This window comes from Acinonyx jubatus, chromosome D3 (assembly GCF_027475565.1).
Source record: "Acinonyx jubatus isolate Ajub_Pintada_27869175 chromosome D3, VMU_Ajub_asm_v1.0, whole genome shotgun sequence".
Taxonomy (NCBI): Eukaryota; Metazoa; Chordata; class Mammalia; order Carnivora; family Felidae; genus Acinonyx; species Acinonyx jubatus.
The window spans coordinates 43,100,396-43,114,740 of NC_069392.1; the positions used below are offsets into that span (position 1 = coordinate 43,100,396).

Here is a 14,345-nt window from a genome sequence, read left to right on the forward strand (position 1 = left end):
ACTGCCAACCTGATTGAAGTGGTTTGTGTACCAGGCTATCTCACCTATATCTGCCTTCACCTTTAGATTGTGAGACATCTAAACCACTTTATTTTCAGTAACTCAAATTCTGCCATATTTACAAGTTTCCTTTCCCACAAAACAGGCCTCTGCTTCTGAGGAATCTATTCCACTCTATTTGTTGAACTGGTCACCATCAGAAGCATAGGAATCCTTACAAATGTCACTCCATGTGAACTCATATGTATCTATTTCAGTATATAAGTAAATCATATTTGATGTATAATTCATGTCTGCCATTTTCTAGATTTTCTCTTCTAAAACCAAATATAGTCAGCTTCTTAAACATGCCATGAAAGTATAAAATAGTTTCTTTTATAACACCATATTATACACATCAAAGTTGCTAAGAGACTAGATCTTAATTCTCACTACTAAAAGCAAATAATTATGAGACATGATAGAGGAGTCAGCTAAGATGGTAACCATAATTGCAATCTATAAACATATCTAATCAACTCACTGTATACCTTTTTTCTGGTTCGTTTATTTTTGAGGAAATGAGAGAGCATGAGCAGGGGAGAGGAAGAGAGAGAGGGAGACACAGAATCTGAAGCAGGCTGCAGGCTCTGAGCTGTCAGCACAGAGCCCAACGCGGGGCTTGAACCTACAAACTGCAAGATCATGACCCAAGCCAAAGTCAGATGCTTGATAGACTGACCCACCCAGATGCCCCAGGTTATATGATTTCATGTCCATTATATACCAATAAAAATGTTTAAAAAATTGTTTTATGGGAAAAATAAACTTTCTTGAGCACTATTATCATTTTTTAAAGTTATTTATTTTGAGAGAGAGAGAGAGTGGGGGAGGGGCAGAGAGAGAGAGAGAGAATCCCAGGCAGGCCCTGTTCTGTCAGCGCAGAGCCCATTGCAAGGCTTGAACCCACAAACCATGAAATCATGACCTGAGCTGAAGTTCAGCACTTAACCAACTAAACCACCCAGGCACCCCTCTTTACCATTTTAAAAGATATCTCACTTCTGATTCATTAACGCCAGAGGTCTCAATTTGTAGTTAAATTCTTAATTATTCTGTAATGTCATTTTTGACAAAATTTGTCTTGCTTTCTATCAATGGTTTTCATTGAGAGCAGTCTGTCTATGAACTTTGGAATTTGGTTTACTTAATTTGGTTATCTACTAAAAGAAATCATAATGAACTGAATAAATTATCTTGCTTGACTGAGCTTTCAAAAATTACAGAAACTCACAGCAAACTGATCCCAGTAAAAAGACAGGCCTCCATTCCTGAGAGCTCCTGAGAAAGTTCTGGGGGAGAACTCTTATTAATTCACATTTTGCCATGTACACATGCTGAAAACACATGCTGTGGCCTAGATAATGCATCTTGGTGCTCAACATTATGGTTCTGTAAATTGTGAAGGTCTTTTGCACAATCCTTACACCAAGAACTACAAGCCCCTCCTTGTAAATTCTCTTGAGAAACTCAAAATTGTGAATGTAATCTAGAATTGTTTAAATTGTTTTCTTTTCTAATTCCAAATTGCAGAATGTACTTTTCTGCATGAGGATAGCTACTTCTAAAAACCAATAATGGGGGCACCTGGGTGGCTCAGTTGGTTGAGCGTCCGACTTTGGCTCAGGTCATGATCTCATGGTTCATGGGTTCAAGCCCTGTGTCGGGCTCTGTGCTGACAGGTCAGAGCCTGCAACCTGCTACGGATTCTGTGTCTCCCAGTCTCTCCCTCTCACCTGCTTGTGCTCACACTCTCTCTCTCTCTCAAAGGTAAATAAACATTAAAAAAATGTTTTTAAACTAATAATGAAGCAGTTGCATTGTTCCACACATCATATTTTCACTTCCTTGTTCCTTTTCTTGTGGCCAATCTAAATGCCTATAACCTGTAAAACTTCTGCTAACTAACAGAAGACAGAGTAGTCTCACTTTCAGACTGATCCTTCTGCTAGCAGCAAATAAAGCCTTTTTCTTTATTAGTCCACTCTTGTTGACTTTATTTCAAGACTCTTGACATTTTGAGAGAGTTACTAGGAGAGAGTCAAAATTCTAAGCAACTTCAATCTAGAAAACAAAAACAAAGAAAAAGTCTAGTTGATTCGGTATAAATTAACTGATAATGGCATTTCAATGTGCCATTTTCTGGGAAACTCACTACTTACACATACAAGTAATAATGCTGGCCCCACATACTTGAGAAGGAATGAGTAAGTATTAGCCAAATTAAAGAACTAAATTACAAAAGTCTGGAGAGGAGAGTGAGCTTGATGAGTTTCAAGAACTCAAACATTCCAAAACTATTGAGGGGAAAAGAGATTAAAAGGTAGGCAGAGCCAAAGTAGGAAGGAACTTGAGGATCACAGGGAGGAGTACCCTGTGCTCAATACTTAGGTATACTGTAATGAGCAATACACGCAGGGTCTCCTTCCTCATGCAGCATACATTCTAATGGAGAAGACAATTATTTCACAAATATTTATTGAGGGCATGTTCTGTGAAAGTCACTATTCAAGATGCTGGGTATGCAGAAATTAACAGAACAGATACAAATTCCTGCCTTCAGATAGTATATTTTCAAGTTAGTTAATAAATAGGTAAATAACAATTAAATGCAAAGAAGGAAATAAATATGGTAATAAACAGGGCAGCAGTATCTAACAAACTTTCTGTGCTGATGGAAATGCCCTAGATCTGCACTGTCCCAAAGTGTAGCCATAGCCACAATGCCTCTTGAGTGAAATGTGAGTATTGCAACTGAGGAACTGACTTTGTAATTTTATTTACTTTTAATTTAAATAGCCACATTTAGGCATTTTTTTTTAAATCCATGGGCTTTTTAATATGGGTCATGAGTTTTGATTTTTTTTTTTTTTAACTCTCTCCTAAGACTGATTCTTCACTTGGTTCTACTGCCTGTCCATTCACATCCAAAAGGATAGAGTATTCCCTGCAAAGGTCTGACTGGATCAGTCTGCATTCCAAGGCCACTGTGGACAAGTAATATAACGTGATGACTGACATAAGGGTAGAGTCAGCTTCCTTGGGAATACATAGATCATCAGGAGATTATTAGGAACTGGTGGGAAGACAGAGGGATAGATATTGAGCAGGCAACACACAAATGAACAATAACAGTCTTGCTACTCATATGATGGTCCATAAACTAGGGGCATCTTCATCAACTGAAGGCTGAACTGAACTGAAGGCTTTTAGAAATATGGAATTTCAGCCCCCAAACCAATTGAATTAGAATTTTCTCTGTTTTTAATATTTATTTTTGAGAGAGGAGACAGAGAGAATGTGAGTGGGGAGGAGCAGAGAGAGAAGGGGACAGAGAATCCAAAGCAGGCTCTGTACTGACAGCAGAGAGCCTGATGCAGGGCTTGAATTCATGAACCGTGAAATCATGACCTGAGCCAAAGTCGCACATTTTACCTACTGAGCCACCCAGGTGCCTCCAGAATTTTCATTCTAAAGTTTCCTCAGGTGTGTCCTATGCACCTAAAAGTTTGATGACCATTGCCTTACAACATCCAAGAGTTCTGATAATCAGGGATGAAGATCAGGCTGGAGATATAAATTACAGCCATGGTTTTAGAGATCACCTAGGCTAAAGGACAAAGTATCCATATGAAGAGTACATGGAGGGTAAGCCCTGATACACTCCAGCATGCAATGGCTCAGTAGAGAAAGAGGCAGCTGAGACCTAGAAAGTGTAACTAGTGGCATAGAAGTAAAACCAGGTGAGCTTAGCATCCTGAAAATCTGGAGAGCAGCGTGTTTCAAAGGGGTAGTATTCGTGTCAAATACAGTTGAAATACTGAGTAAGATGAAGATAGAGGTTTGTTTTGGAGGTTTTTGATGACTTTTAGAAAAGCAATTTCAGTGAGTTTGAAGAGTGAAATAGAGGTGATAAAACAAGTGTAGACAGTTCATTCAAGAAGTTTTTATGTGAAAGAAATCTGACAGTAGTTGGAGCTGCATCAGAGGAGAATTTTGTTTTAAGATAAATTTGTATGCTTATAAAAAAAAATCCCATAGAGAGAGAAATTGATAATTTAAGTTTGGAGATAACTGAAGGAGTGAAATTCTTGAGAAAGTGAGACATGGGATCCAGACTACAATGGAGAGGAATTTGCCTTGGAAAGGAGCAACAATACTTCTGTCCTTCTAACTGGAAGAAGAGCTGAAGGATGGCTTCTGGTTTTCTCACAGTAGGAAATATTAGCAAAAAGTGATTTGAGAGCCTATAAAAGGTTTCAGAGGGAAAGAAGACAGAAGGAATGAAACAGTTTATGAGCTTATTAGAAAATCTCTCCACAGTGTAGGGTATCTTTGTGATCAGAATTTAAAGTAAAAACAGTTAATCTGTATGATTTCCTTCAGGTACATTTAGTGCAGAGGTTCCTGGTGTTGAAGAAGAATTAGCGTAATTCTTGAGCTTTCTCAGAAATTTCCTTTGTTCACGAGTGTATTTAGTATTGCATAGTACACGGCTTCCGGCCGTGGCAAAAGGCGCACTAACTAGATTTGATATCCTCAAATCCACCTCTTACTGGAAATTTCCTCCTGTACCAGGTCTAAACGCCCTCGGCAGTCGCAAGACACACCCCCAGCCGCCAGAGGTCGCAGTGGCGTTCCGCGCGGCCGGAAGGGAATTCGGTCCAGCGCGGCCCGGCGTTTCCGCTTTGCGTTCACATCGCTTCTCGCGCTCTTTACGTCGGTACCCAGGGAGTAGGCGTTTCCGGCCATTCATACTCCTAGGCTTTTTGGACTTGGGTGGTCGCGTTTTGTGCGCTATCCGACCGAAAGAGTGCCGGCACCGCTAGGATGAAGCTCGTAAGGTGAGGAGGTGACCCAGCCGGGTTGGGGCTGTGACCATTTGAGCCGGGAGCGGCAGGCCGGGCTGCCTAATTACGGAAGGCGCGAAAGCCGCGTGCGCGCGCGGCCTGGTAACGGCCTCCCGCGCCCGCTGCTCCCGCCCCATCTTGACCGCGCCGCCGTGGGCGCTGGGCCTGGGCTTCAGACTGAATTGCGTGCGGATCCCGTGTATCTTTCGAGAGGTGGCCGTAAAGGCCTGGCGGTTTCGTCCCATCTAGTGTCTAAGAGGTCTTAAAGGTGCAGCGCCAGGCTTACAAGCTCTTATTTTCGGTTAGTTGAAGATTTTCATTTCATTGGAATTTCTGCTCTTAGTCTAGGTTACTTTTCTGGTCCCTCTCTGCCTGCAGGAACCGCAAATATTACTAAGTGTTCGCTCTCTGAGAACGTGGGAGACACAAAAATTTTATGCGTTGAGTTAAATTAATGAACTTCAAAAAAGTACCTAGAAGCTGCAGGACTATCTGGAAATAATGAAACTCATTTCCGAAATGTCTTAAATCAGTGTTGGACTTCTGATTTCATTACTTTTTTCTAGTTTATTTTTGATAACTTTTTCGATTTAAGGCTACTCAACTAAGATTTCCTTTCAAGATAGTTCTTTAATTCAGGGGAAAAAATCTCCCAACTTCAGGCAGAATCATTTTCCATATTTGTGGCTGATTTATGCAGGTAATCGCATTCTGTTTTATTTGTGTTTAAACTTGATCGGTTAGTTGAGCCTATTGGTTTACTGATTTGAGGAATTCATTATAAACTGCTTGGAAAGAGATTTGGTTTTGGTGTTTTTCCCTGAGGCAGAGGGCCTGGAACATAGAGAACGTTTCTGATTAAGTTAGCAGTTACAAGTGTAACAGCTAGTCAGTCCCTTGTCTGAATCAAGGTTTGTCAATTGCGATCAGTTATTGGGCACCTGTTACACTGCACTGGTAATGGATTTTTTTTTTTTTTTAATGTTTTAAAGGCAGAATGCTTGCTTTTTGGAACTTTATGTTTTGTGAAGACAGACAAGTAGATAATTTCTAGTATGGTTGAAATAACATATAAAACCTGAATATGTATTTCGAGTGGAGTTTATAGAGAGAAGGCATTTAAGGTTAACTTTTAGTCTATTTTTGTTTGAATTTAGCTTTGGAGAAAAACACCCCAGAATTTAAAGTATATTTTCACAATTTGTCGATAACTGTCAGTCTGAATCTATTTATAGTTACTTTTTGTGTAATGCTCTTTGGAATCAGTTTATCTCATTTAAAGTTGTGGGTTGTGACAGTTTTCTTGAAAAATTTAAAAGCTGTACTGAAATTATTCTGTGTATTAGACTGTAGAAGTAAAATGTCTTCTTACTGGAGAGTGTATTTTGTGCCAAGAAAATGAGTAGTTGTTTAACTGGTTTGCATTTTCAGTTGACTTATTTCTGTACAGGGGTTGGTGGCACCTTACTGTCACCTTAACCAAAAATCTGGGTGTTGTCTTTTGATATCTTTCCCTCTTTATAAACTGATAAGTTGACAGGTTTTCACAATTTTACCTACCTCCTAAAAGTAGCTCTTGTTACCCAATTTTCTTTGGTTTTTAAAATTTTGATAGTGGATTTGGATACCAAAGGATACTGTATCAATTGGATATTTAAGTTTCAGTAAGTAAAAAGAATTCAGATCGTGAAGGATTCATCAGAAAATAATTCAAATCTGTTTGGTTCCTGGGCTGGGATAACTATTTTTCCTGCCACAATACCTTCACTACCATTCCAGTCACACCACTAAGCCATAAAGGCTCTTTTTTTTCCACCCAAGATTTTTTATTTTACCTCTTGAGGTAACTGTCTCATGCTATGAAATACAGTATATATTTGCCAATTTAAAAAAATTTGCACACCTCTGTAACCCAAACCCCTGTGGAGATATGGAACATTACCAAAACTTCATTTCCCTCAAGCCCTTCCCAGTCAGTCTTGTGTTCTCATAACCCCCCTGGCAATCAGTTTGTTCTACCATTGCTTAGTTTTGGTTTCAGTAGAATTTCATATACGTATTTGGAATTATGCAGTATGTATTCTTGTGTAAAATGTCTTACGCAGCATATTTTTGAGATTCATCCACATTGTGGCTTGTATCAGTAATTTGTTTAATTTTATTAGTAGATAAGTTCATTGTATGTTTAAAAGTTACATGTTTTGGGGGCGCCCGGCTGGCTCAGTTGATGTTGAGGTTGTAAACGTGAGCCCCCACGTTAGGTGTTTGCTTAATCTTAGAAATTTAAAACTTACATGTGTATTTTCTTTAAAATTGCTTTGAACATTCTTGTGCAAGTCTTTTTTCATTTTGGGCGGTGGATATTTAGGAGTGGAGTTGCTGGATCATAGCATCGTGTATACTTTAGTTCTATAGGAAGATGCCAGATCATTTTCCCAAGCGGTTGTATACCATTTTACACACCCACCAACAGTATATTAGAATTCCAATTGCTCCACACCCTTAACAATATTTGTAGTCAGTTTAATTTTAGCCATTTCATTGCTTGTGTAGTAGTGTCTTACTATAGTTTTAATTTGCATTTTCTTTTCTTTTTTTAAAAAAGCCTTTTAAATTTATTTATTTTGAGAAAGAGAGAGCGAGAGTGGGGGGGGGGGGGTAGAGAGAGAGAATCCCAAGCACTGTCCGTTGCAGGGCCCCATGTGGGGCTCAAACTCACAAACCATGAGATGATGACCTGAGCCTAAGCTTAACTGACTGAGCCACCCAGGTTCCCCTTGCATTTTCCTAATGCCTAATGATGTTGAACACTTTTTCACCTGCTTATTGACTATTCATGTATCTTTGTGAAGTGTTTCATTTTAATTGTGTTGTTTTATTATTGAGTTGTAGGAATTTTCTTTATAGAACCTGCATACTAGTTCTTTGTCAGGTATAACTATTCCCAGTTTGACTTGCTTGTTCATTTCCTTAATGTCTTTTGTGAGTAGTAGTTTATTTTGAGGAAGTTTTAATTTACCAGCTTTTCCTTTTATGGTGATTATCTGTGTACTGTCAAATTTTTTTGCCTACCCTCAAACCATAAAGTTATTCTCCTGTGTTTTCCTCTTAAAGCTTTATGATTTTACTTTTATGTTTATTAGGCCTGTGATCTGTCATGAATTAATTTTGGTAAGTGGAATGAATTAAGGGTCCAGGTTTGTTTTTTTCAGTATAGATTTCCAATTATTCTATATTCTTAGGGAATGTAAATCCCTGTTACCATAGATTGTATCATTTGTTGGAAAGTTTTCCTTTGCCCATTGGAGTGCTTTGACAGTCCCATTGGCACCTTTGTAGAAGATTATTTTATATATACATATATATTTATTTATATTTGTATACATATATAGTATATGTTTAGTATATAAATATAAAGAGAGCAAGTGGGGGAGAGGGACCGGGGGGGGGGGGGGGGAGAGAGAGAGAGAGAGAGAGAGAGAGAGAGAGAGAGAGAGAGAGAGAGAGAGAGAGAATGTTAAGCAGGCTCCACACTGAACCTGTGGTGATCCCTGCAACCCTGGGATCATGACCTCAGCCAAAATCAAGAGTTGGATGCTTAACCGACTGAGCCAACCAGGTCCCTCAAAATTAACTATATAAATGAGGGTCCATTCCTGGACTCTATTCTGTTTCATTGATCTATTTGTTTTTCCTGTGTCTTGATAACTGTAATTTTAACCTATGTACTGCTCTAGCCACCTAAATTGTCTTCCAGTGTGAATATGACCCTGGTGGTACTCCATTGATGAAAATTCTCAAGTAGCTCTTTAACAGCTTGGGCTCTGCATGAAAGGAAATTACCTACCTCTTACCTACTCATTTTCTGGGACTTAACATTCCATTGGTAGTGTAGCTGTAATTTCTCTGTGCATTGTGCTATTTCTTATTCCCAAATCTTTGCTCTGGTTTCTTTTTGCTGCGTGTTTCCAACTTTTCAGACTTCTTACTAGAAGTCCACTAAGTTCTGACTCCCTCCTATCCATGCTACATTATGTTCCTGGTAAAAGCCTGTGCCTACATCCATTACATTTTAAATTTAGTTACCTTTAAAATAAAATATCTTTTATGTGTCTGTCCTTTCTATTAGAGTTTGAGCTCCTTGGAGGCCTAGTCCTACTCATTTTTAATCCTCATTGCCATGCACAGGGACTACCAGATAACATATAATGATAAATATTATTTAAAAAACATCCTTGGACTTGTTAAAATGTATTTTGGTTCCTTCAGAAGCCATTTTGCTTACTTTGGTTTTCCTTTTACTTCCTTCCATATGGTAGATTGTTTGATTACTAAAAGGTTTTATTTTTACTTTAATACTACTTTCAAAAATGATTTGGACTTCTTTAAAAGTTAAATATTACTGAGTGGGACAATTATTTTTTTTAAATTATGTAAACTCTGTGTCCAACATGAGGCTCAAACTCATGACCCGGAGATCAAGAGTTCCTTGTTCTGCCTACTGAGCCAGCCAGGTGCCCCAAAATAAAAGATTTTTTGAAAACCAAAGTTTGATCATGGAAAGAAACTATTAGATGAAATTCTAGGCTAATATAGTTATAAGTGATTATTGTAGAGGTAAATTAAAGAATTCTTACCCAGTGAAATAAAGCATTAACAATTTATTGAGAGAGACTTTTTTTCCTTGACAGCAAATATGAGAAGTATTCAACATAATGGATTTTTATACAAGTCAGATTAACTTTTTAAAATTTGAGACTTAATATGTCGCAATCCAAGTATTCCCCCCTTTTCCATGGCTGGCAGTGCCACTAAAAAAGTGGTATTTTAAGATTGTCTTCTTTTTTAGTCATTGAAACATTTCAGCGAACTGTTGATTTAGTGCCCATGACCACCCAGGATTAGGTGTAAAGGTCTTGATCCCTACCCTAAGCAGTAGTCTAATGGGGGAGAAAAATAGGTGATCCTACATGTACCATTCAGTGTGATACTATGATAGGGTGTACAAAGTCTATATTATAGATTAGAAATTTTGAATATGGACATTATTGGATCATAGTGAAGGATTATTGTTCATCATCCTGCATGTGATTGTGGTATTGTGATTACGTAGGAGAATGTCCGCATTAGAAAATTCATGATGAAGACGATATGAAAGTGTAAGTTGTGTGGAGACATACCCACATAAATGGGAACATTTTATTTATTTTTAATGTTTATTTAGAGAGAGAGTGTGAGCAGGGGAGGGGCAGAGAGAGAGAGAGTCAGTCCCAAGCAGGCTCCATCCTGTGAGCACAGAGCCTGACATGGGGCTCAGTCTCATGAAACGCAAGATCATGACTTGAGCCAAGAATAAAGGTAGATTTCTACCTCATGCTGCATGGAAAAGAGATTAATTCCAGGTAGATGAAAACTCAAAATAGAAAAGTAGAAGAAATAAGACTTTTTACAGTCTTGGGGAGGGAATATACTCTTACACAGATTAATACCTGAGGAAGATTCAGAAATTTAACAATATAAAAATGAAAACCACAAACAAAACACGAATGGCTGTGGCAAACTGGTAGAAAATAAAAAAACTTTTGACCTAATTGAACATGTGTGAATAATGTGAATAGGTAATTCATAGAAGAAATGCAAATTCCCCATCTTCATGAAAAGATGTTTAATCTCACAAATAATAAGGAAAAATACATTGTCTTTTTTTCCCTGTAGAAGTGACAAAAATTTAGAAGATCGGTTACATTTAGTGTTGCTAAGGATTTGCATAAATGGATTTGTGATTTCTAAATGTCTTTAAACTGCTAAATGAGAACTACAAGGTATAGAAGTCAATAAAGTTATGGCTCAGTTTGCATAAAAACATTTCATCTGTATGCTTATGAATGCATGTAAAATGGTCTAAAGAATCTCCCCATATACATGGGGGGGCGGTTACAAAGGGAGACTTTTAGTGTTTATACATACAGGAAGCATGTAATTTTTTTTTACTATCATAATTTGTTTTTTCTTCCATTTTAGTGAGATAGTTGACGGATCTATATAAGTTTTAAGGTATATAGCATAATGATTTGGCTTACATATATTGCCAAATGATTACCACAGTAAGTTTAGTTAACATACATCATCTGTTATGGACACCAAAAAAGAGGGGAAAAAAGGTTTTTTCCTTGTGATGAGAACTTTAGGATCTACTCTTAGCAGCTTTCAAATGTACCATGTAGCAGCGTTAACTATAGTCATGTACCTCACATTCCTAATACTTAGTTTACCTTATACCTGGAAGTTCGTACCTTTTTCACTACCTTCATATAATTTCTTATTTTCAGTTTTTGTGAATTATAATGATTTTATGACCTGTATGCATGGCTTGGAGATAAAGCTGTATAATGGTTTAGACAGTCAGAAATGTCCAAATAACAGTTTCTGGTATTACGTTCCTTCATAAATATTAAAGGTATAATTCAAGGAAAACTGAAGTTGTCATGCAGATTATTAATAGGAATTGGTGCAGGTAGCATCTACAGCAGATTTTGAACATCTAGAAATTTCACTCTTTCACTCAAAAGATTTTAAGGTGTTAAAGGTGAACATTTGTTGTTTTATTTCCACATTTTTACAGATTTTTGATGAAATTGAGTCATGAAACTGTAACCATTGAATTAAAGAATGGAACACAGGTCCATGGAACAATCACAGGTATGGATACAGGATGGCTTTTTATAACACTTTTTTCTACCTCTTCCACCTTTTAGACCAGTAAGTCCTTGAAGATAGAGGATGGGTTTTTCATGTTTGATTACCTTGGGTGAAAATATATATGGGAAATAGAGTATTTGGGAGTATTTACTTTTAGTTTTTTTCTTATGTGTCTAACTCTTTGCTTTAATAATATTGTATGCGTAGTTTTATATTTAAGGCTACTGTGATTCTTCACTCGTGGTGGATATTCACTCATGGTAGGTGGTCTCCCCAAGATTGCAAAACTTCAAAACAATTTCTGAGCCAAATGAATGAAAATGCTATCTTAGCATGTGATCCCAGTCTCTGAAATATTTAAACTTTAAGTTTATAAATAATTTAATTTATTATTATTTTTTAGAGCACACAAGCAGGGGAGAGGAGCAGAGAGAGAGAGAGAATCTTAAGCTCCACACTCAGCCTGGAGTCCAACATGGGGCTCGATCCCATGACCCTGGGTTCGTGACCTGAGCCAGAACCAAGAGTCAGATGCTCAACTGAGCAAGCCACCCAGGAGCCCCTATAAATTTTTAATGTGTAGATCCAGAATCTGAGTACACCAAGAGAAATATATGGTGTTAATTGGTGTTAATATGGTGATAATATTTGAATATACTCACATTTGCAACACGAATTGCTTTGAAAGGAAATTGGTACAGTATAAAGTTTCAATACCATATGGTCCGTGACCATATCTGAGGAAGAGTAATTGCTGTTCTTTTGAAACTCCATAAGTAAGGATTTAGTTTGCTCTCTCCTGAACTCTGTATTAGATGTGGTGGAGGAAGAAGAGTGTTCTTCCCACTTTTTAGGAACTCAAAATCTAGTGATGCTTGACACAAAAAAACATAATATAAGGTTTGCCTAACATATATAGTAGGTACTTAATAAGCGATATCCCGGGTGGGGGAAGATTTTCAGCTCATAGGATGAGCAAAATTTATGAAAATCTGTTCTATTCCCCTCAGTAACACAAGTTACAGGTTACAAGTTTCTTGCATCCTATATGAATATGTGTTTTAGTCCTCATAATAAGGATATTGAGGATTAAGTTAAAACATTTTAACACGCAGTTCCTAACACGTAGAAAGCGCTCATACATCTCATTTTTTCCTCTCCCTTGATGGATCAAGATCCCCAAGGAGATAGACTATCTCAAAAGTATATTAATTTTGGAAAAGAAGAGGATCTCTTCTTTTTCAAAAGAAGGAGGAAAAGATTAGTAGTAAAACTAATAAATTTGAGATGGATGTTGGGAAAGTTGAAGGAATTCATGTTTCTGGCCTAACTGCCTAGGGTCAGAAATTAACTAGATCTTGGGGTACCTGGGTGGCTGAGTCAGTTAGACATCGACTCTTGATTTCAGCCCAGGTCATGATCTCACAGTTTGTGGGTTCGAGCCCTGCATCAAGCTCTTCACTGACAGCGTGGAGCCTGCTTAGGATTCTCTGTCTCCCTCTTTGTCTCTCCCCCTCCCTTGCTTGCTATCTGTCTCAAAAAAATAAACTCAATTTAATAAAAATTAACTAGATCTTTAGTTATCCCATTTGTTCAGCTATATTGGTAAAGGCTCCAGTAATTGGGCATTTCTACTATACTGCCATATATTCATTCTAGAAAATTGTTTTTATTTTGTAAAACCTCAAACTGGAAACATAGGAAAAATAGTTTGAAGCAGACCATTTAAAACCTGGGCAACTTGGTAATTAAAATACTAACAAAAACAGTAACGTTCCTTTAAAAAAAAAAAAGACGTGTTAAATTCATAGTAACAAAAAATACTGCAGTACAAATAGAACTTTATATTTAAGAGAAGGATGAATCTAATGTGGAATGGGGTATAAGGAAGTTATGGAGACAGAGAACATGCAATAAACATTGCTCACCCTGAGATAAGAATACCTGGGCACAGTGAGAATGAGTCCTGGATACTACTCGCATTCCTCCAGAGCTTGTTGCATTCACATCTGTAAGCATATCTAACCGTGCAAAACATTAATGTCCTGGGGATAATCTCTGAAGAAAGGATTTCTGGTTTATACTGACGTTCACCCATTTACTAATTGTATTAAATTATATCTTAGAAATGTGCACTGTAGCAGAACAGATAGCACTCTCTGGTATTTACTGTGGCCTGATAGGTAAACTGGTTGCCTTCTTTATCGTGCTAATAATTGCCCTCTTTTTCCCCCTCTAGGTGTAGATGTCAGCATGAATACACATCTTAAAGCAGTGAAAATGACTTTGAAGAATAGAGAACCAGTACAACTGGAAACACTGAGTATTCGAGGAAATAACATTCGATATTTTATTCTGCCAGACAGCTTACCTCTGGATACACTACTTGTGGATGTTGAACCGAAGGTGAAATCTAAGAAAAGGGAAGCTGGTAAGTTTGAAAGATTATAAATGTTTTTGTGAATGTGTATTTAACATTTGCAAACACCACAGATTTTTTTATTTTGTTTTGATTCCCTGTACTTGCTGTGCATGCATATAGTATTTATTATGGTTTCTGGTGTTGATACCAAAGACTGATGCTATTCTTCTTGTCCCTTTGCATATCCTAGTCCCCGACCCTTTACACACTTTGGAAGATTTGGAGATTTAACTCTCTATTCCTTTTGTTCTGAACTTTCTTAATGACTTGGCATAGGGTCTTTGCTTGCTCTCTGTATTGTTTCCTCCATTTTGTTGTTTTGGCTGTTTGGTGGA

At 37.5% G+C, this 14,345-nt stretch overlaps 1 protein-coding gene across 3 annotated transcripts in view; it reads left to right on the forward strand.

Annotated features, from left to right (window-relative positions):
• Positions 1–4,727: 4,727 nt before the first annotated feature.
• Positions 4,728–14,345, forward strand: part of SNRPD1 (small nuclear ribonucleoprotein D1 polypeptide) — a 12,389-nt gene continuing 2,771 nt past the window's right edge. Inside the window, exons 1-3 of one of the 3 annotated variants that reach the window (XM_027068623.2) lie at positions 4,728–4,883; positions 11,512–11,588; positions 13,951–14,019. In XM_027068623.2, coding sequence (XP_026924424.1) covers positions 4,870–4,883; positions 11,512–11,588; positions 13,951–14,019 — 160 coding nt within the window. In that variant the 5' untranslated portion in view covers positions 4,728–4,869. Of the gene's footprint in view, positions 4,884–4,914; positions 5,191–11,511; positions 11,589–13,827; positions 14,020–14,345 lie in introns of those variants that run through there. The other 2 variants (XM_015066578.3, XM_015066579.3) reach the window with 2 other exon arrangements.